Source organism: Cibotium barometz, chromosome 32, assembly GCF_041138505.1.
Source record: "Cibotium barometz isolate CiBa-2024 chromosome 32, ASM4113850v1, whole genome shotgun sequence".
In the NCBI taxonomy this organism is placed as follows: Eukaryota; Viridiplantae; Streptophyta; class Polypodiopsida; order Cyatheales; family Cibotiaceae; genus Cibotium; species Cibotium barometz.
This window is the reverse complement of record NC_141077.1, coordinates 37,621,016-37,644,106: the sequence shown is the minus strand read 5'-3', so window position 1 is coordinate 37,644,106 and position 23,091 is coordinate 37,621,016. Positions and strand designations below refer to the sequence as shown.

General features: G+C 46.7%; 1 protein-coding gene across 3 annotated transcripts in view; it reads right to left on the bottom strand.

The window, feature by feature from the left end:
• The window catches only part of LOC147620153 (Zn-dependent exopeptidases superfamily protein), a 324,985-nt gene that overhangs the window by 22,049 nt on the left and 279,845 nt on the right, over positions 1–23,091 (bottom strand). For all 3 annotated transcript variants that reach the window (XR_015261749.1, XM_086772348.1, XM_086772350.1), the window contains exon 16: positions 16,535–16,759. Coding sequence is in view for 2 of the 3 variants with exons in the window: in XM_086772348.1 (XP_086628474.1) it covers positions 16,535–16,759 (225 nt within the window). In the remaining variant the exon portion in view is untranslated. The remainder of the gene's footprint in view (positions 1–16,534; positions 16,760–23,091) is intronic.

Sequence of the window (23,091 nt, the reverse complement as noted above, 5' to 3'; positions counted from 1 at the left end):
AAGAAAGGACCACTACTCCAAATCCACAAAAAAGCCCCTTGGAAACTTCTGCAAACACTCAAAGCCATCTTGAAGCTTCTCCCACTGGCCATGGAGGGTGTGCATGATGTCCTTCCATTAGTTACCAAATATGCAGCTGAATTGGCTAAGTACATGACCTAGTCTCAATCATGGGAGACGAGACAAAAAGACACGGGATAGAGACGGGCTCTTCCTTGCTGGCTGCCAGCTCTCAGAGGAAGGCTATCTCATACAATGGGGGGGAGGGGGGAACAGACAAACTGGTGGCCTGTAATGCCAAGTAACCTCACATCTTTGACCCTCAAGAAAGGACCACTACTCCAAATCCACAAAAAAGCCTCTCGACACTCAAAGCTTCTCCCACTGGCCACAGAGGGTGTGCATGATGTCCGTCCATATGCTCCTTATGGACTCAACAGGTGGCATGATAGTGCCCTCTATCGCCTCACTCCGACACGCATGCCAAATGTGGCATGCTGCTATACTGCTGATGATCTCCCACCTCTAACAAGGACCTCTGGGCCTCCTCCCAAGTGGGGGTGGTGATAACGGGGCTGTCATGATAATGTGATGAGATAGAAAATGGGAAAGGTCCTGTCAATCACAGGGCTGTCTTAGAAGCCCAGCCTATTGGTCCGAGGTGATGGCGCAGGATGGTGCCTGCTCATCCATGGTGAAAATGCGGAGGATCCGCAACAAGACTTGTTGTGCCTAGGGCAATGCCGTTGTGTCTCCAAAGCGTGTCCACATCTAGAACAGAGAGCCGGCCGGCCTCCAATTTCTAGCCACGTGTCCATTGCCAAAAGAAAAGAGTAATCTTTCGTGGCTAGGAGCTGTCCCACAATTGCTTGCAAAAATCACAGATAAAGCACATGGAGATGCCCTGTGTTTGCCAGTGTACTGATGTTGCTAACGTATTGTCAACCTCTGGCATCTAAATACTACCGCCTAGATGGATAATGTACTCAAAGAAAAAGATGTCGGGGGTATCCTCCGGGGGGAAGGGATCGTGTCATTGCCACTCACTAGGAAGTAGGATGCCATTGTAGACCCATCAGTGGGCGGCCCTCCCATAACCATAAATCTCCAAGATCTCTCGCTGGCCACTTTGGCCGGAGGTGGGTCGACGTGACATCAATGATCATGAAACCAAATCATTCTCACCCTTTGTAAAGTGCAGGTGCATGAGATAATGTACAATATTGTAGCAAGAAGTGTTAATAGAAGTGGATTTGAAGAGAGTATGAGTGCATAACCAAAGACGGTGAGAGCTATGGTGGATGAAAAATGGAAAAAGACATGCTTAAAGCATAATGTTGACACTAATGAAGATAAACAAGATATGAATTAGGGCTAATTACATACTCATGTTTTTGCATCAAGAGAATGAATTTGTTACATTCATTTATAGCTCTCATAGAGCTCTCATCCACATGCTCCATGCACCCTTGTGCCATCCATATGTTCATAAATGCCCACCTGCCTTGTGCACCCTTGCACTTTCCATGTGCCTACTTTTTGACCATTGACTACCTTTTACATTCATCCATTCACATCCTCTAATAACCTTAGCCTTCATCCATTCCAATTTCCTAAGCTCCATCTACCTTGTTTCCACATACATGTGTCCCATACATGACATGACGGACACAATATTTCAACACCCCCCCCCTTGGTGCCCAAATGTGTCTCATCCCAAGAAGGTAATGTGACATACATAGACATGACATTTGTCTCCCCTTAATGGAGACACACACATACATCACTTAGTCTACATCATTGGTGGCTAGAGGTGATTACATGACATAACCTTATGGACATGAACATAGACATCATCACATCCACATACATGTGGGCATATCTACCAAGGGTTGCCCAATCCCAAGGTTGTCATCAACATAAGACATGAAATAAAACATCATCACATATACCATCACATCTAGAAAAGATGTTCCTACCATGCGTCAAGTTGCTTTATTGCTTCTCCTTTGACCAGCAATTCTTCTCAAGGTGGCCTACCTTGCCACATGCATCACATTAAAGCTTGGGCTTGTTTCGATGACGACATTGGACCATTACTTGTCCCACCTTCCACAATGGTTACATCTGATATTGGATTTGTTAATGAATATAGTTTCCCTACTGCTTGTTGAGCTTTGTTGTGTACCTTTCAATTTCTTATCTTCTTCAAACAAAGAGGATTCAAGACCTTCAAGAGTAAGATTTGGAAGATTAGTAAGAGTTGTTGCCACCGAAGAAAACTCTTGAGGCATGCTCTTGATTAAGACCGCAATTGCGTCTTTCTTATTTCACGGGTGTCTTGATACCTGCAAGCTGCATCATAATGCTCTTCATCTTTCCTACATGCAATGAGCCTTTGAACTTCATATTGAGCCCATGAAACTGTACTTTCAAATTTATTTTTGAATTCTTTGTCCTAGCTCCAAACACTTTCTCTAGCTCATCCTAGGCTTCTTTGGCATACTCCTTGTGGGCCGTGGCTAATATGATGAATGATATTATCCCCAAGACTTAACCCAATGATGGCCATGGCTTTTCTATCTTTATTTATCCATGCTTTGATCTCAGCCTCACTCCTTGAGTTTATCTCCAGTTACTACCCCCCAAAGCCCCTTTTGCATGAGCAGATACATGACTTTTGTTTGCCATGTATAAAATCCTTCACCACTAAATTTATCCACTAGGATTTGAGTAGCCATAACTCAACGAGGCAGGTCTTACCGAGATTTTAACTGTATATCAGCAGTGTCTAATCCTCTTACAATGATTCCTCCAAGTTGTGGCTGTGCTCTGGAGTGATGAAGATCCTCATAGAAGCTTATGGGCAATGGCGTGGTGTGTTGACAATGCCAAGCTTTCGATTGGTTGTTTGTTTTCAACCAAGTGAAAAGAGAGAATAAGGCTGTTAATAATTATGATTAGCACTAATGATGGTGATAATACTTGCTAATGCTTAGTGTCAGAAGTGTAAAAGAGGTGCCTTGGCTCTGATACCATGTTAATAGAAGTGGATTTGAAGACAGTATGAGTGCATAACCAAAGAAGAGCTATGGTGGACGAAAGATGAAAGAAGACATGCTTAGAGCATAATGTTGACACTAATGAAGATAAACAAGATATGAATAGGACTAATCACATACTCACATTTTTGCATTAAGAGAATGAGTTTGTTACATCTATTTATAGCTCTCATAGAGCTCTCATCAACATGCTCCATGCACCCTTGTGCCATCCATGTGTTCATAAATGCCCACATGCCTTGTGCACCCTTGCACTTTCCATATGCCTACTTTTTGACCATTGACTACGTTTTACATTCATCCATTTACATCCTCTAATAACCTTAGCCTTCATCCATTCCATTTTCATGACATCCTAAGTTCCATCTATCTTGTTCCCACATACATGTGTCCCATACATGAATGATGGGCACCATATTTCAACAAGGACCAGGTTCGCTACCACTACTCTACCAATGAGAGACAACCAAGTCGTGCTCCAATATAGAAGCTTTGTCCAAATGCTAAGGAGGAGGGGGGCAAGCTATTGCTTTGAGGTGATTTCGATCTCGACCTGGTAGCCAAGGTAATGCACTAAGGTAGCCTGCGGAATCCATTAGAAGGATTCAACTCGGCACAGAGCTGGGGCAGGGGATGAGCTAACCAAAAATAAAAACGACTTGTCCCACTGAATCTATGCGTCCGAGGCCTGATAAAAGATCTCAATTGCATCTGCAAACCTCTAGAGATTCTCCATGTCTCCGGAGAGGTAGGTTGCTATGTCACATGCCAAATAGGAATCGAGGAGCTCCTCCTAAGATCTGATAGGAAGCCTCAGGCCCTGTAGTCCGGTCTCCTAGAAGCTAAGAAACTGCTCATTGTCTCTGCTACAAGGTGGCCAGTCCACCACCGCCAGAAGAAGCTGCTTGCTAACTAAGATACATACTCTGTCGTGGATCCCATACAGCCAAACACGGGTGACCAAAAAGTGTGGCTCTTGCCCGCCAAAATCTTCTTGCATTTGCAGGTTCACGAGATGACAAATGATGCTCCTGAAGAACTATCCCCGAATGTTCCAAGTGACCATCTGCATCAAAGAGCTCTAGTGCGGTCATGGTCAGTTAGTACGAAAGGTACGATACGGTACGGTACGGTACGATAAAATACGGTACTAATTGGTACCTTAAAATTTTTTGAGGTACGGTACGATATTAATACATTTTTTTAAAAAAAATACTTCATAAACTTAAAAATTGTAGACAAGTAATCCAATGTTCACAAATTTCATACACAAGCCTCTGAAATAGTAGCCTAGCTACTGCAGGTTGTATATGTCACTCAATCTGTTCAAAGCTCTTGTAGAATTGCCATGTGGGCTTGATTTCTTCTCCTCCTATCTTGCACCTGAAGTGACTCCGTTAGGCCTTTCACTTGTATCACCCTTAGAGAAGTTTGCTTGATATATGCCATCTAATAAATAAACTCAATAAGATGATAATCGAAAAATTATTAGGAGTTACAAGTGATAATAGACAAGCGGGATGCCTGCTCGCAACTAACACTTGGTACTGACCCACGCTAACAAGATCTTATAGTATAGTCCGTGCATGAACATAATGTCATCATGCCATTAGAGTACAAAATTGCTACAAAAGGATAGGCCAAAAACTCATGGCATGGGAGACCGCCAACATGCGTACATACATGATACTACATACTACAATACATCATCGATGGGCTAGAAGGAGATAGATGCCCAATGCCTAGAGAGCTATAACATATCAAAAGTCTACATCTCACCAACATCTGCATGATCATCAACATGATCACTACTAGAGTGTCCATCAAGAGAGTTCTCTGAAAAGGACTCTTCGAAGGTGGATGAGACACTCTGGGGATCATTCTCGCTAAGTAGGTTGCCATCATCATCAAACAAGGGCTCTCTAGGCAGTGGGGTATCATCATGAGGGGGCAATGGAATATCATCATGAAGGTGGGGATTGGAGCTCGAGGATCCCCGCCTCACATGTGTGCGAAGGCCACCCTTTGCCGATGCCGAAGGCGGAGGCCTATGAACTCCAACTGCTCGGCCCCATCCATGCTGACTCCTGGTGCTGCGAGTATCTGCTGCCACAAGCTCACTATAGAGCTCCATGAAGATTGCCTCCTCCTCCTGATCAGGCAATATGATCGCTTGCCTAATATGGCAATGGCAAGTGCACACGCTCCTGACAAACAGCTCCCTATAGGCTGCAAAGGGCGAAGAATGGCTCTCTAGAAGACTGAAATTGCTCCATGCAACAACAACAACAACAACAACAACAACAAAAAACCCCACCAAAAAAAATAAATAATAATAATAAATAAATAAATAAAAAATCGTACGATATCGTACGGTACCGTACGGTACGGCAGGTACGTACGGATTCAGTCGTACGACGTACGGAACTAACCCCGAGTGCGGTGAGATTTGTCTAAGCCGTCGTCCACCCCATGAGACTTGGGCGAGGGTTTGGACGATGCAGTCACTCTCTCTTAGTACGCTGACGTCTGAGGTGTTCCCCGATATTGTACTCCATGTGGGCCCACTCTGCTCTGGCCGAGCTGTATGCATATACTGGGCTCCAGCCATCACGATAGAGGTATCTGTAGCAGGGGCAGGGGGAGGGGGGGGGGGGGAATGGAACCGCCAGGGAAGGTAGATAAAGAGGATCACCTTTGAATTGGAGCTCTCCAGCTCAATGTCTTCGTTGGTGTGGACTGATCCTCCAAGCTCTATGCGGGCCAAGGACCAAAAGTGAGTGAAAATATCGGTGAGGTGCAGGTCCCCCATGTGCTGAGAGAGCTCTATCACCTGTCCATGAACAGTGGAAAGAAAGAAAGAAAGAAAGGAAAGAAAGTTATATGAAGTGGTACCTCCCGTGGATCTCACAGTACACTGGGCAATGACAGGTATAGTGCTGCTGTGTCTCGACCCTTGTGTGGCATAATCTGCAGATCCTCTCCTCCTGAGGTCTCCATATGAGCTCTCCTCCTGGGTCTCCGTATGGGCCAAAACACTTGTAGAAGTGACAGTGTACCTCCCGTGGATCTCATAGTACACTGGGCAGTGATAGGTATAGTGCTCCTATATTGTGACCCATGTGTGGCATAATCTGCACATCCTCTCCTCCCGAGGTCTCTGTATGAGCTCTCTATCTTTGAATATGCGCTCTATCCGTTGTGTCCCCACCCATAGGCGGTGATAGGATACCCGTAGCAGGCCAATCGCGATCCACATGGCATGTGATATGCGAGAACCCAAGTAGCCTGGCTGCTGGATGAAGCCAACCTCTGTGAGCCTGGGGAAATGATCTCTGTAGAAATGCATTTCTGGTGGGAGCTCTGAAGGTCAATCCATGTGAGTGTTGTGCATGTGAAGGCTAAGGAGGTTGAACCGGATAGTCCAGTTGACGTCCTCATGGGAGAGCTGGAGACAAGGGGAGTCAAGGCTGTACGGAAGAGGTGGTCCATCTAGAGACCATGTCCTGCAAACGAGGTGAACTCGGGTGTACCATGCTCCAGTGTCACCCTCAGTGCAAGCTCTTGTGAGGACTCTAGGGCAAGCCTCGAGTACCTGTAGGGGCTCATCGTGCTGATGCAGTGGAGGTAGGTGATTGTCTGAAAAAGTGTCCACGAGTGCAACGAACTCTACTTGGTTTGCTGTGAATCATGCAAGAGAACGTTAAGAGTCAAGACCTGGGGCCTCTCCACACACTCTCAATCCTACTTTGATAGATCTAGTCCCCAGACAAATGCTCCATACATCAACGCTGGTCTAAGGGGGGTGTCAACGAGCCAACCCTTCATCCTGGCCTCCTAGAAATGGGCCTGGAAGCACTATTTCTGAGGTAGGGCAACAGGTGCATATCCTCGTGTCACTCTAGTGTGTATTGCTGTGGTCATGGTAAAGCAGGGGCATTAAAAGTATCTCCGAGGTAGACATGATGTGACAATCTCCACCGAAGCTATCCTATACATGAAGCTCAATCTGGATGTGTAGGGGCCGGAGGTGTTGAAAGCTATGACCTTGATTACAGAAAACCTGTAGAGCATCCAAGTGTCTCTGAAGCCCCTCAACTGAATATGATATGAGCACAATTTCATCTTTGTAGTGTAGGATGCGAATGAGTATGCCTGCAAGTGGAGCGGGCAAGGTGACTTAGCAATGGAGCAAGGTGCACATGAAGGAGGTGGTGGTAGATGTGTGAAGGATGGTGGTGCGTTCAGATGTGAGGGTGGCAAGAGGGTCCACATCTTGAAGGTGGCGATAAATGTAGTCTGAGTAAACACCATCAAGTGCATGATCAAAAAGGATCTGGGTGTAGTGAGAGGTAGGGGGTGTTGTTGGGGGGGTGGGTAGTGGGCACATGAGGGTGACGTGGAGATAGGTGTGGTCGGGGTTGATGGGCGGTGGCGGTGTGGACAAGTCAGGGATGAGGTGTGCCAAAGCCGGAGATCCCAGTAGGCAATCCACAGTGCTGGACCGCCACCTCAGTGTGGAAAGCAGGTGAAGGCGCGTCAGGAGGGCCAACGGGGCATCCTGTTATAAATAACGAGACTGTGTGCAGCTCTGAGCTCCAAGGGGGATCTCCTAGATGCTGTCAACTTCCTGTCCTATGATGACCTCATGAGGCCCATGTCACTGATGTCCAGCTCCTTCAGTCTGATGGGGTCATCCAAAAGGAGCTGGACATCAGTAGAGGAACCTGGTGGCTCCCGGTCCTGGAGTTGAAGTCTTCCAAAACGAGGACTTCACCCAGGCAAGAGAACTCCATGATATCATTGTAGAGTGGTAGGGGAAAGGTGACAGGCCATGCTGCGCAGCATAAGGGGAGTGGCTCAGTGGGAAATAAAATACTGCAATATGGGTAGCTCTCTCTCCAATCAGCTGTAGCCGCACCCATAGATACCGTGCCTCCTTGTCCTTCCGGACAATGCTAGGAATCCTCCTCAGGGGTGATCTATAGAGTACCGCAACACCTCTAGAGCCTCGTACTGCTCCTGATGTGGGGGTCTCACCCCGGAAGGCTGACTCCCATTCATAATCCACTATGTATGGTAGTCCCCTCTCCGGACTCTGGTGTCTCTCTGTGTAGAAGATGATGTCCATACAAGGGTCTTGCTCATCACTCCAGGGTCAGATGGTAGACCACATAGTGCAGTTGCAGTTCCATACGAGTAGCCTCAACTGTGTGATCTCATAGACCTCGCGCCCCTATTTGGGGCGATGCTCAATGATGATGATGCGGCCATCTCTAGACAGCCCACTCGATGGTGTGCTACCTGTGCGGGAGTCAAATCATCCCCCATGAATATCTGTGTGCCTTTGAGGGCAGCCTGTCTATCCTGTTGACCAATGATGTTAGGGAAGCGGATGAGAAGAGGCCTCTCATGTGTCATGTCTTTCCTGGTTCTCCACGCATCTGCAGAGGGGGTCCCATCTACCCCAAGTTTCTGGGATAGGGTAAGTGAATCGGCCTTGGGAGAGGCCCCTATTGGTACCCCCGGATGTGCACAAGTAGGGCCCTCGCCTTCCTGCATATCTCCTCCTCCAAAGTTGCATTCATGATAGCTTGTGGGGCCATCTATTCCAGTCGGATTTCGTGGTATGTAGCTCTTCCTGCAACTTGTCATTGGCAGCCTTTAGCTGCTCCATATTGGCTCTGTAAGTACCTGGTGTTTGCTGATTTCCCCGTCCTCCACATCATGTTTAATTGTGGTCTCAAGTGCTGGCATTTGAGCCTGAAGTTTCCTCAAAGCTGTGCTTTCTGTGGTGAGGGGGGGCTGCCTTGACTGCAGCCACCTGCTGTTCCAATACCTGAAAGCGTGGGTCCTTGTCTTGTACTTCCTCTGAGGGCCTCCGTCTCCTTTATTTGTTGACTGAGAGCATGTTTGAAGGTTTTCTTGATATCACCCAAGAGTTTCTTATGGGTGTCCTCCATGAGTTTCTCCACCTCTCCCGTTGTGTGTGCAAATATGTTGTTCCCTTGCACGAGAAAGAAAAAGATATATATATAAATATATATATATATATATATATATATATATATATATATATATGTATGTATGTATGTATGTATGTATGTATGTATGGAGAGAGAGAGAGAGAGAGAGAGAGAGAGTTGTATTAGCAACTTCAAAAGGCCAAAATGACCTATGAGACCAAAAGGTTACATCATATCCATGCGGTACATCATCCGGAGTACAAAATAGTAATAAAGAAAGATAACAAAAATCTAGAACTATAAAATCTGATCTAGGTACATAAGTAGAGAGCTCTCATATCACCCTAATACATCCCTCATGCGCCATTGTGACGTGGTGCTCAAGGTGGTAAAACTGAGCCGGCGCGAGGTCCTGCGATGATGGGAGATGATGGACCGGATCCTCCTGTGGTGGCGTGGCCATGGGGGGGAGAGAGAGAGAGTTATATTAACGTCTATGGAAGACCCCAAGGGCCTATGAGACCAAAAATAATACAATGGTACCATGGATATACTGAGCCACGAAAAACTGAAAGAAAAAAGTAAAATGAAAACATCTGATAGTACATGTGATCAATAGATGATCCTAGATATGCTGTGATTAGCTAATGACGATACCCACCTCGGCCAGAACCGATTTGATGGTTGAGTGAATGTCAAGCGTCTGTGATGGGAGCATGTCATGTCGGTGGAGAACCTCACGAATCTGTCTCTGTGTGGTGGAGGGTCCTGATGCTCTGGGTTGCAGACGTCTGGCTCGCAGAATGTATTGTCTCACTAAGAACTCCTCTGGGGCATGGAGCTGGAGCATGGGTATGGGTGGTGGGCTCTGATGTCGTAGTAGAGGAAATGTTGTGGACAATGGATTCCGATGTGGATGTGTGTACCACAGAAATTTGTGATGGCTCTCTGTGAGGTGTCCTGTCGAAGCCGGGGCTGTCTCTCAAGATGTGGCCTCGACACTACATCCTTGTGTCATGTGAGCTCCATCAAGTACATGCCCAAGCACCCTTGATCCTCAAATTGTATCACCTGTGTGAGTGGTCTGAATCCCTCTCGGAAGAGGCAGTGGAATCTCCCCCATATCTCATAGTAAGCCGGGCAACTAAACATATAATGGGCCTCATCCTCTACTGCTCCTGTGATGCATACTGTGCATGTCCTCTCATGTGGAATATCCTAAGCTCTGCCAGTCTCCCTCGCCGGTATCTACTCTGAGGCGGTGGGAGGATACCCTGAGCTGGCTGATCGTGATACGCATAGCATGTGACATGTGTATTTGTATGTATCCGGGATCTCAAAGAATCCATCCTCGGAGAGTCTCAAGAAGTGATCTCTGTAGAACTCGCACTTATTACCAATCTCTGACGTAGACACCCATGTCCGGGGTATGTGTAGCCCGAGTAGATCTAACCAGATGATCCGGTTGATCTCCTGTCGTGAGAGATCAAGGTAGGGGGAGTCCACGCTATACTAAAACGAAGGGAGACGGTCCATCTGTGTCATGTGCATGAAACCACTCGACTACCTCAGAGTACCATGCATGTGTCGGTAATGGTGGTGGCCGTGTTGCTACTGAGGGGGGCAGTCCAGCTCGTCTCAGCCACTCCCGAGAGAGAGGGAGAAAAAGAAAAGATATATTAACGTCTACGGAAGGCCAAGTTGGCCTATGAGACAAATCTATATACAACAAGTCCATGTCCTGAGTATCACGAAAAGAAAAACTGAAATGAAAAGCTAATCCTAGTCATATGAAGCTCACTATGCAGTCACTATCTAGCATGCTATAGATGTACAATCATGATAAGTGCTATACTACTAATTCCACCTAGTGGAGATGGTGGGGTGAAAGTACATCATACATGGGGCATGGGGTGAGGAGGACTCTCACATCTGTTGTGCAATGGTGTAGCCTCTGGACTCTCTCCTCCATAGCTCTGTGATATCGTGCTCCGCTCTTCCTCTGCTGTTAAACACTCCACTCTCAAGAGTGTCCGTTTGGATCGGTTAAAAATGCCACAGAGTGGGAGAGGGGCTCAAGTCTCTGCAAAGGCACCCACATCCATTAGAAGGCATCAAGAGAAGCTATAGCCCACAGGCTGCCCCATGACTCCTTGAAAAACACCACCTAGAGGCTCCAAGGGCAGGGCTCTCACCGGGGAGGTAGCAACCATCATCGTGACAGGCTCCAAGAAGTGATGTATCAGTCTGCACGGACCGGGAAAGTGGCTCCTCTCAAGGTTAGGGGATGCTAGCGGTGAGTGCTCCGGAGAGGCCACGGCCCTCGGGAAGAAGGGGGGGGGGGTGTCGGGCCTCCATTCTAGATAGACGATCCTAAGATAGCTGCTTGAAATAGTTCTTTGACACGACCGTTTCTGCATGGGTTGTCCCGTCGGACTCACGCGCCTAGTGGCGGCGTGTTGCTTTCACTGGGCATTGGTGCTATCTATGCTTGGTCGTTTGCCACATATCCCCATCCTCCCTTGGGGGTAGCGTGCTGGGGTTCTATCTCGCCAGAGGGAGGAGGTGGTGCTAGGGCGCTCGGTCCACTCTCTCCACTCTTTGGGAGGGGGGGGGGGGGTGGGGGGAGGCGGAGGGCATGGACCGGCATGTGGAGCTCGCCTGGACTGGCGACAACGGCAAGCTCTGGTGAGGTGACTCATTTGACGGCAAATGAAGCACTGGCTAGGAAAGCTTGATGAGTACTCCATCTGCTGTCGAAGGCATATGACATGAGGTATGGTCTCCACCATTGAGGAAATGCAGAAGCGTAGTAAAGGGATCCAGGGCACACTTGCCAACATCAATGCCCTATCGTTCTCCCAATGACTAGGAGAAGCGGAAGGTACTCCTTCCTAAGGCCTGGAAAACAGACTGTGACAGGGAAATCTGGATACTCTAGCAGGTGGGGTCAGTAGCAGGTGGTGACGGTGAGGAGATGGTAGGTGGAGGATAGCGTGAAAAAGTACCCAGGGGAAGAAGTGATGGTTTAGGAGGGAAAATGCAGCAGGGGGATTCTAGCGGTGAGTGCTCCGGAGAGGCCGCGGCCCACGGGGGAGGGGGGGTGTCGGGCCTCCATTCTAGAGAGATGATCCTAAGATAGATGGTTCTTTGACACTACCGTTTCTGCATGGGTCGTCCCGTCGGACTCTCACGCGCCTAGTGGCGGCGTGCTGCCTTCACTGGGAATTGGTGCTATCTATACTTGGTCGTTTGACACATATCCCCATCCTCCCTTGGGGGTAGCGTGCTGGGGTTCTATCTCGCCAGAGGGAGGAGGTGGTGCTAGGGCGCTCGGTCCGCTCTCTCCACTCTTTGGGGGGCGCGGGGGGGGGGGGGGGGGCATGGACCGGCATGTGGAGCTCACCTGGACTGGCGACAACGGCAAGCTCTGGTGAGGTGAGTCATCTGATGGCAAATGAAGCACTGGCTAGGAAAGCTTGATGAGTACTCCATCCACTGTCGAAGGCATATGACATGCAGTATGGTCTCCACCATTGAGGAAATGCTCGTAGTAAAGGGATCCCAGGCACACTTGCCAACATCAATGCCCTATCATTCTCCCAATGACTAGGAGAAGCGGAAGGTACTCCTTCCTAAGGCCTGGAAAACAGACTGTGACAGGGAAATATGGATACTCTAGCAAATGGGGTCAGTAGCAGGAGGTGACGGCGGCGAGGAGATGGCAGGTGGAGGATAGCGTGAAAAAGTACCCAGGGGAAGAAGTGGTGGTTCAGGAGGGAAAATGCACGCAGAGGGGGGAGAGAGAGAGAGAGAGAGAGAGAGAGAGAGGGGAAAAGGAAAGAGGTAAGTGCTTCTGGCATCAAGGGCTTTGAGAGAGGAAACTACAACAGAGCCATAAAGACCACATGTACTAAAAGGAGAGCTCACTTTTGTCAATTCCAAAGGTTCTTAAATTCAGTTTTTCCATTTTTTTCTGATTTCTTTTTTCTTTCTGACAGCGAAATGTTCCAAGCCAGCCTCTTCTGCTCTTGGAAACAACTGAAATCTTCCCATTTCAGCCCCTTCCTTCCCCTTAGAATGGAAGAGGAGCGAGTGTGGCAGCCTTTGATGTGGGACGACCTGGTCTGCCTCCCCTCACAACACCAGCTGACCCGCCACCAGCCGCTCGACACAACGCCGACATCCCCAACTATCTTTCCAGCAGACCACGAGGAAGGTAAAAAATTTCTCAACCCTCCTTTTACTGCTTATTAGGGCCCCTCCACTGAGTGGGTAGAGTGCTTCCAATGGAGGGTAGAGCAGGTATAATAGCTGGGTTTGCTTGCAGGTACGTACCCGGGATATTCCAATGGCACACCCGAAACGTCCAAAATCTTCCAACTGACAAGTCCAAACCTGATTTTGAACCTAAACAACCCACAAAAGCCATTTCACCACTGACCCGATGCTAAAGCGGCACTTCCCACACAAGGCATGTGCACTTACACAACCTAAGGATTTAATCCCTTCCACAAGGAACATTCATGTAGACACCATGGGTGACGGACCCACGTCCACATCATCACCCGTGAGATTCTTGTGTTTCACTTGGTAAACCCCTATGAACCCTATCAACCCTACAGGGGTGTGAGGAACTAGTCATGTACTGCATAACTTGGTCCTATTTCTCTAGGGACTAGTACATGCCTGTTGGTGCATGGCCAGAGACGAGTAGAGGGAGAGAGAGTGTAGGCATTGGTGGTTGTGACCTTGTTTAGGAGACAGGATCAACTAATAAGGATGCCCTCAGCCAAAATGGTACAAAAGGTGTACAATGTGTCCATGGAATCTCATCATGGAAAAAAGACAAATAACAAAAAGAACTAACACTAATTCCTAGGTAAATGTAGATATGTATGGATCATCATCATCATCCTCATCATCGTGGATACCTCCTGGGTGTAGAGGATATGGGGGTGTGAGTGTGGAGAGGTAGCTCCATCGATGTGTGGTAGAAGTCCATAAAGGATGTCCAGCATCGTCGAGGGGGTGGGGAGGGCCCCTAGAGAGAGAAAGAAAGAAAAGAAAGAAAGAAAGTTATATTAAACATCTACAAAAGGCCAAATTGGCCTATGAAACTAAAGTGTTTCCATGATATATCTCATCCTAGATAGTACAAAAATGAAATGAACTAAACGTAAAAGGGAACAGTTGGGGTACAATGATAGAGCTAAGTGATACATGAGGTAATGTACAAAGCTCCTTAGGCGCACCTCTCCCTCGTAGTGGTCCATGTAGAACATCGGCCATGGGGCAATCAAGGGCAGCTACCAAGAGCCCGTCTAGGTCCACCGAGTCGGATGGCTAAGTGGAAGTAGTCTGGTGCCGCTATAGGATGTCTTGGATCTGGATCTATATACCAGATGTCTATCATGGGGATGGGGGGTGCTTGGCGCACTGAAGTAATGCTGCTCGCTCCCATGTGATGACTCTGGTCTGTAACAGCGGGATGGCTCTGGCGGGTGCATTAGTGGTGCTCTTGTCCCCTCAGTCTCTGAAGAAGTTGGTGATAGTCGCCTGTCGGGAAAGGAGTGGCACCTGAGTCCTAGGGTCTATGGAGAGGATCCTCTGGTGTCTGTCCCATCTGAAATAGCAACATACCAAGGCATCTCTCGTCTGGGAAATCCAAAATCCTGGAGGGTGGACCAAAGACCTCTTGGAAGAGGCAGTGGAATCTCCCCTGAATCTCATAGTATATTGGGCATCGACAGATACAATGCTCCTCTGTCTCTACCTGTGTGGCATAATGTGCAAATCCTGTGCTCTCTCTTCAGTCATGTGGCTCTCCTGGTCTCTACGTGTAGGTGATGGAATGAGACTTTGATCTGGCCTACGACAATCCTCATGGCATGTGCCATGTGGATGTCCATGTAGGTGGCTTGCCTGATGAAGCCATCTTTGGTGATTCAGACGAAATGGTCTCGGTAGAGGGCCGTTTTCAAGCCAAGCACAGTTGTGGGTGTCATCCAAGTATTCCGAGTATGCTATCTAAAGAGGCCCAACCAGGTGTGCCGGTTGATCTATCCGTGTGATCTGTAGGAGAGGGGAGGCGACGTCATACTGTAGTGGTGGGAGGCAGTCCATATGTATACCATGTGATGTGAACTATATGGAGACTTTCGCAAACCAAGTGTCATGCCCTTTATCTGCTAGTAGCCATGAAGACTCCATAGCTAGAGGGAGTAACTGTGTGGGCCCATCTCCCACACTCGGCAGATGTATAAGATGGTCTGGGAGAGGGTATCTACCTCCATTGGTGGTGCAACGAATTGTGCACTCACAATCTCATGTTGCACTGACGGTTTGATGTGGATCATGTGTGAGAACATCATGATCCAAGGCTCCTCAATCTTCTTCCGTCTGTCTGGTGAAAGGTCAGGCATTGTTACGAGAAAAGCTAGAAATGGCAGTGTGCCAGGGCAGAAACATCGTTTCTAGCATGCCACATGTAGAAACGGGTTTCTGGAGCTCAAATGTCTCAAGGAAATGGAAATGGCTCGTTTTTTGCATTTCTCGCTGTGGGAAACGTTTCTCATGATAAGAAACAACCGTTTCTTGTGTCGTCAAACAAGTGGCCACAACATTTAAGGAAAAACCCAAAACGGGTTGGCACATATTCGAAGCCCCAAGAATGGCCATATGTGTGAATGTTATCTAACCCCATACACGAGCAAAAAACAGCCACTATTGTGAGGGGGGAAAAAAAGCTCAGATCAGCACGTAAGTGCTTGTGGGAAAAAAAACCCCAAATCGATGCTCTTTCTGTAGCAAACAAAAAAGCTCCAAATTAGTTCCTTTTTTCAGCTCTTCTTCCCTTTTTTATTCCACTCCCTCTGCGCTGCAAATCCTCCCCTTTTCTTTCCATAGCCTCGGCACATTCTCCCCTTTTCTTTTTTTGTGTTTGTCTCTTTTCTTTTCCATCCCCATTCTTGCAAGCATTTCTTTTTTTTGTAACTCTCATGGCATCTAGGCAGCCACATCTTGAGAAAGAGAATGAGAAGGAATTCACCCAGAGTGACTATTGGTGGCAGCAAGTGGATATTGTTAATAAATATGCCTCCAAGAGAGGTGGGGCAAAAAGATTTTGTCGCCGACATTGTGGTCTGGAAAGTGGTGGTTGTCCAATGCAGGTTAAAGCCCATTTGCTTGCCTAGCCAGGGTTTGGCATAGGTAAATGCGAGAAGATTGCTCCAGCAGATGCACTCATTGATTACTATAGCTTTGAGACACCCAATGACAGAGAGAGACTATGAAAGGCAATTGGATACTACACATTTAAGGAAAAAAAAAAAAGCCAGAGAGGGACTATGAAAGGCAATTGATTACTACAGCTTTGAGACAACCATTGAGCAAATATTGGCCACTTTTACTTCACACACATCATGTACAGCAACAGAAAGAGCTACTTTAGCCCAAGAAGATGTTCATACAATGATTGAATCTTCACATCCACCACAAACCTACCTTCCGTTTGTATGGTGTGCTGCAGTAGCACTCTCTTTGGTGCAGCAGAGCTGTAAGGGAAGAACTGTGATGAAACAGCAGCAGAACAAACACTTGAGTATATCAAGAACCGAACGATGTGTGGAGAGGCCAGCCAGCGTCCAGCAACAGGAATTAATGGCCCCAAACATAGAACCACCGCATAACCAGTAGTAGCCGCCATGATTATATCAGCAACAAAAAACCCTGCAAATCAAAACATAATCAGAAATTGATCTCTCTCTCTCTCTCCCTACTGATGTATTGTAGGGCTAGATACTTACCTTCAGATCTTTCTTTTCTTTTCCAGACAGTGTATCAGATGTCACATGGTTGTAACTTTGGTCTCACAGGTCACTTTGGCCTTTTGAAGACGTTAATATTTCATTTCATTTCATTTCATTTCTCCCCTCCACATGTATTTTCACATGTACTCATACACCCACCATAGTGCACAACATGCTCATGTTGATAACGATGAGATAGACATACAGCTAGCCTATCTTTTTGTATATGTTTATTTTTCAGTGTTGTTTTGTCTTTTCCATGGCCCAGTACCACATGGAACTCTTGTATCACTTTTGGTTTCATAGACCCTTGGGGTCTTCTGTGGACATTAATATTACTTTCTTTCTTTCTCTCTCTCTCAAGACAGTACTAGAACAGCTGAGGCACTTTGCCTCCCAGATGCCACCTTGGAGTGAGCATTCCAGCTGGAGTGAGCTCAGGCACAAGGATACTACACCGCAGACAGAGAATATTAAGAGGTTGCATGAGGTCACAGATGTTGAACCCCCACAGTAACCGCCCCCTGCTCTCTTTAGATACCCACCAAGAGCTCTTTTGCCTGCCACACCACACGTCTCAGCCATTTCAGGGCTCCTTTAAAATTTTGTAAAATTCTCTCTTATCTCAGGGTCTTATCTACTAGCTATTTTGTTTTTCTTTTTTTCCATGATACAGTTGATTCATCAATTCATCGTAACCTTTGGTCTTTTGTATACGCTTGCAGAACCTCAGTTACCACATGGTCCACATCATGCAATTTGGGTTGTGATGTCACTATATGAGGAAGTAATGGGCACCGGCCCACCTCACGACTAGTGTTCCTATTCAAAGGGGCACGAGTGGAAATTGTGTGAAGAGATTTGTAACTTGGAGTCACATTTACATGCCCCGTGTTCAGTATGCCTATTGCTGCCACTAACAGATTACCAAAAGGGCATGCCTCCCTGGGCCCTGGCCTGTTTGGAGAGACGGTGCTTCTAGGCACAATTACAAGAACCCCGCACTACAAGTTGGCTCTTTGACAACTTAGTGTGCCTAGCTACTATGTATGCAGCAGCCTTTTGGGAGTAGGACTGGGGGAGGATATCTGAAGGAGTATTGAGAGGCTTTAGGTGCTGATGCTGTTACACATGATCAAGAGTAAGCCGTCAGGGCCCCATGACATAACACATGCAGAGTTTCGGGTAGCCCCATTGGTCACAGATGCTCTGTTCCAGACCATTATTTACATTCAGCATGTATACTCCCTGGACAGAAATTTGTCTCGCTTGGCCATCACTAGTCTTCTTTGCAGGCATATCATTAAAGAGAGAAAGAAAAGATACATTAACATCTACGGAAGGCCATATTGGTGAGATAGAGAAAAAGAAAGAAAGAAAAGATATATTAACGTCTATGGAAGGCCAGATTGGCCTATGAGACAAACCTATGTACAAGTCCATGTCCTGAGTATCATTGGAAGAAAAACTGTAATGAAAAGCTAATCCAATTCATATGCAGCTCACTATGCAGTCACTCTCTAGCATGCTATAGATGTACAATCACGATAAGTGGTATACTACTAATTCCACCCAGTGGAGATGGTGGGGTGTAGTACATCATACATGGAGCATGGGGCGAGGACTCTCACATCTGTTGTGCCCTGGTGTAGCCTTTGGACTCTCACCTCCATAGCTTTGCGGTATCGTTCCTAGATCTAGGCAGACTAGGCCTGATGGAGTAGTGGTGGTTTGCGTCCGGGTAGTCACGGTCTCCTGGCAAATCTGATCTCCGAAGCTCTTTGTAGTGTGAGCCCTCCTCAGAAGGTAGACGATATAGGGGAAGGGGGATGTGGCTCACTGATAGGCCTGAAGAAGCTAGTGATCTGCACCTGTAGAAGCCTCTCTCTATGTCGGTGTAGCTCAAGGACTAGGCATCTCTGATCAGGATACTCCATCACCCGGCTAAGTGGGTCAAAACCCTCTCTGAACAAGCACTGGTATCTCCCTCTAATCTCATAATATACAGGGCATCTCCATATGTAATGCTCCTCTCAACTCTTACCTCTCTGTGGCATAATCTGCATACTCTATCCTCTCAAGGGGTCCGTGCTGCTCTCCCTGCCTGAATCTCCACAGAGAGGAAACTCTGATCTGACCAATAGTCACCCTCATAGCGTGAGACATGTGTACATCCATGTAGCCTCGGCATTTGACAAATCCATCCTCTGTGAATCTAAGGAAATGATCTCTGTAGTACTGTATCTTGGTGGGAAGGGGACTTGACCAAGTCTCCCTTTTGTGCATCTGGATCAAATCCTGTCTCAAAACTCTATTCCTCTCCTCTCGGGAGAATGTAAAGTATGGGGAGTCATCATCATACTGGAAGGGCGGTAATCTATCCATGTCAAGCCCACATGCTGAGAACCACTCATCTACTGCAGCATACCATGATGGATGATGGCCCTCTGTGGCAATACTCTATGAGGACTCTGTGGCTAAGCGGGGTAGGCTCTCTAGACCCATGGCTCTGATGCATCTGATGTAGGCTATGGTCTAAAATAGAGAGATAACTCCAGGGGCACTTTTATCCCAATGGGTTTTTCCTCCTAGACACCTAGTTATACTTGTAATTCATTTCATTATAAGTTATACTTGTAATTCATTTCACTTATTATCACTTTTCCCACTCTCCTGCTGGTTGACTTTCTCCTTGTGTGTGTGTGTGAACTCCCATTGCTGTCCTAACCCCTATTCATCCTGTGCGCTAACAATTGGTATCAGAGCCCATTTTAGAGTTTCAACCAGTTTTAGGGTTTCTGTATAGATTCAGGTCAAATCAGTCCATTCAAGGTACATAGCAACTCAGCCTGCCTCTGTCCATCGCCAGAAACCCTAATCTGCTCTCTGTCTGTACTTTAGGACCTCCTTGTACAGTTGTATGACCAAACCCTAACTGGTTTTCACCTTCACACCTATGGTCCTTGCTGCCCTCATTCTGTTCGTACAATTCTGAACTGAAACCGACATGTATGTACAGTGCCACATCATCATCCTGCAAAGAAGAACTTGCTGCCAGACTGTACCTGAATGTTGTACCAACCTGCTGCTGTACAGCTGAATCAACATATGTACCTGCTGTACCTGCTAAAGGTGCCCTACAGTACACATACCATGGATTTTTACGACAAAAATTTGAGGCTTTTCTAATTTGGAGCTTCCATTGTCTTCCGACATTGGTCAATTACACACTAGTCTACTCGAAGCCGACTAATTGCATCTGTAAGTGAAATTTGAGGCGATTTTCATTCTTTTCTTCAGTTCATTGCAACAGGCACATGCAGCTACACCACAGGTGACTGCAGCTTACTGGCAGTTTGTGCATTTTGGACTTGACAGTGCATAGCAATGCATTTTTGGTTGCTTACAGATTATTTTTGAGCCTCTTTGCAGATTGTGCATTTGTATCAATGGCACAAAACACAACAGATGTATTTGGTGTACTCTCACAGGAGGATAAGTTGGATTGCACCAACTACTCCTTGTGGAGTTTTATGGTCAAGAACTTGCAAGTAGTGGGCAAAGCCTTTGGGGGTTTGTCAGTTGTGATGAGCCTAGACCTGTAGGTGCTTGTGCCTACTAGGATGCACGTGAAGCTCAAGCTATGGCCTTGATCTCTTTGTCAGTAAGGAGTTCCATTATTCCTCACATCCGTTCATGTAAAACCTGACAACGTGCATGGGATGTATTAGAGACTATAAAACCTGACAACGTGCATGGGATGTATTAGAGACTATGTACTAAGCCAAAAATGAGGCTAGAGTTGCGTATTTGGAGAAAGAGATTAGAAACTTGCAAATGAAGGAAGGGGATAGCATGGCTGATCATCTTACGAAGATTGAAGATCTTCGGGAGCAATTGCTTAACATTGATGAAGTCATTGCTGAAAGGGAGTTAGTCTCAAGGACACCACTCATTTCAAGAATCCTACCTCAACTTCCACACTTCTCTCACTTTGTCCATGAGGGGTAACCCTCAACCCCTTATGTTTGAGGAGTTGGTTGGCTTGCTTTTACAGGAGGAACCAACGCGGAAGAATAAGTCTTCCATGATACGTGGCAGTGATCAAGCTTTTGTTGCCAATGATAAGGGCAAGGCCAAGACCAAGGGTGGCTATTATCAGTGTAAAGCTAATTCTGGACAGCCATCAAACAAGGGTAAAAGTGATATAGATCAGCCCAAGAAGCACAAGTGTCACTACTGCAAGAAGCCAAGGCACTACATCAATGAGTGCAGGAAGAGACAAGCTAAAGCGAAGAAGAAGGAATCAGGTTTAGCAATGGACTCTTCTAGTACACCTCCAGCTAAGGCTAATGACTCGGCCAATTTTGTGCAGGATGACTGGGCTTTCTTGGTATGTAGCTATGATGCATCATAGGAGCACTTGTCTCTCCATGTAAATGAGAAGCAAGTCATTTGGTACTTTGACAGTCGAGCCTCCCATCACATTGCCTCTAAGAGGGATTTGCGCATTTCAATAAGGGCTACCCCAGATGGCAAGAAAGTCACACACGTAAACAATTCTTCCTATTGACTCAAGGCATTGGTAAGATTATGCTCATAGCTGTAGATGGTTCAGATCTATGTATTATAGATGTATTGATGTGCTTGGAATAAAGAAGAATTTGTTGTCAATATCCTCTTTTGCTAAAAGAGGATATGTTGTGCACTTTAGGGAGATGACAGATGCACAGCGCGGGATAGAGAAAAGACAATGTTATAGTCACTTTTGCCACACTGTACCACGGCTTGTACACAAATGGAGGATATGATTAATGACCTCTTTAAGGACCATGAGCCTCGTACACATGATGGTCCAAGACGGGAGGTAGAGGATGAGGAAGCTTTTCTAAAGCAAGCCGCACATAGACCACTATACAACAAGTGTGTATATTCCATCGTTTGAGCGCCTTTGGAGCCAAGGACTGTGATGGGATACCACTAGTAGATCTCCATTCAGTTTCCAGTCTATTTGGGATCGTACTAAGGAGTGCCACTAGTAGATCTCCATTTGGTTCCTCGTCTCTTTGGGAATAAGATGGATGAGGCCCTCTTGTAGCCTCTTTGGGAGAGACCTATCTGCATGATTGCATCGAAGGATATGCCCGTAGGTCAACCTTCAAAAAGTCCCAATGATGCATGAAGGAGATTAGAAGTTCATCTTTTTCGAGACATTTTCTGTCGTAATAGAAGATTTGGTGTATTTCCGTTCAGTATTCTCACTGACTCAAAGATATAGCCATACCATGAGAGGTATGCCAAGAGGAAACATTGAATTTTAGTGATATTCATTTGTAGGGAATTGAACCACTATGTAAAGATCCTCATTATGACTTTCCACATTGTCAAGTGTGCCTAATGGGTATATTTACACTATAGGCCCACTAGCCATTTTGAGACTTGTTTGGAAACTTGTAAGTCCTTTGGAAGTTCACACTTGGCATTCAAGTGCCCTTCCATATGGTCTTTTAGAGGCCACGGTCAAAACTCAGAAGTGTTCTAATCATCAACTTTGCAGGAGAAGAATGCATCTTCCAATGTGTATCCGCCATGAGGTGTAAGATACTATTTGGTAAAGACAACCTCCGGGCTCCATAGAAATCCTTTTTCATTGATGACTAGCTTGTAGCATCATCTATGGAATGTCTCTTTGACTCTTTTTCAGGGTTCACGGATGTCTTTGCTAAGGGATGTCTCGACTCTCAATAGCTCCTCTTCGGCCTGAAAGGGAAAGTTGTACTCAGTGTAGGTTTGGTCTTTCGTGCTTTGTAGAAGAGTTGTTTCTTCTTGGGTGATGTCAATAAGGACCAAAGAGAGGGGGAAACCACCTCTCTTGTGTTCTGCCAGACCCTCTCATGCGCGTCCATCACCTGTGGGGATAACCTGGCACCAGCGAGAAGAGATCGGAAAAAATATGTGGCGATGATTCTTACATGGGGCGGATCAGAAACAATAGCTCCATCCTGGCCACACAACCCGCCAATGCTGTCTCTCCTCCTATGGGGGCTCGCTATCTCAAAGAAATTCACAGTGACTCTGTTGCCGACCTAGGTCCATAAGGAAGCTCTGGCATGGTACGTGCACTCCGCTCCATGGATCTAATCTCCATGCGGCTGACAGCAAGCTGACTCTTAATCCAAGGGCTATCTGACTCTTAATCCAAGGGCTATCTGGGTAACTCTCCTGAAGCCGCTAGCGAGAAGCCAGCCCTCC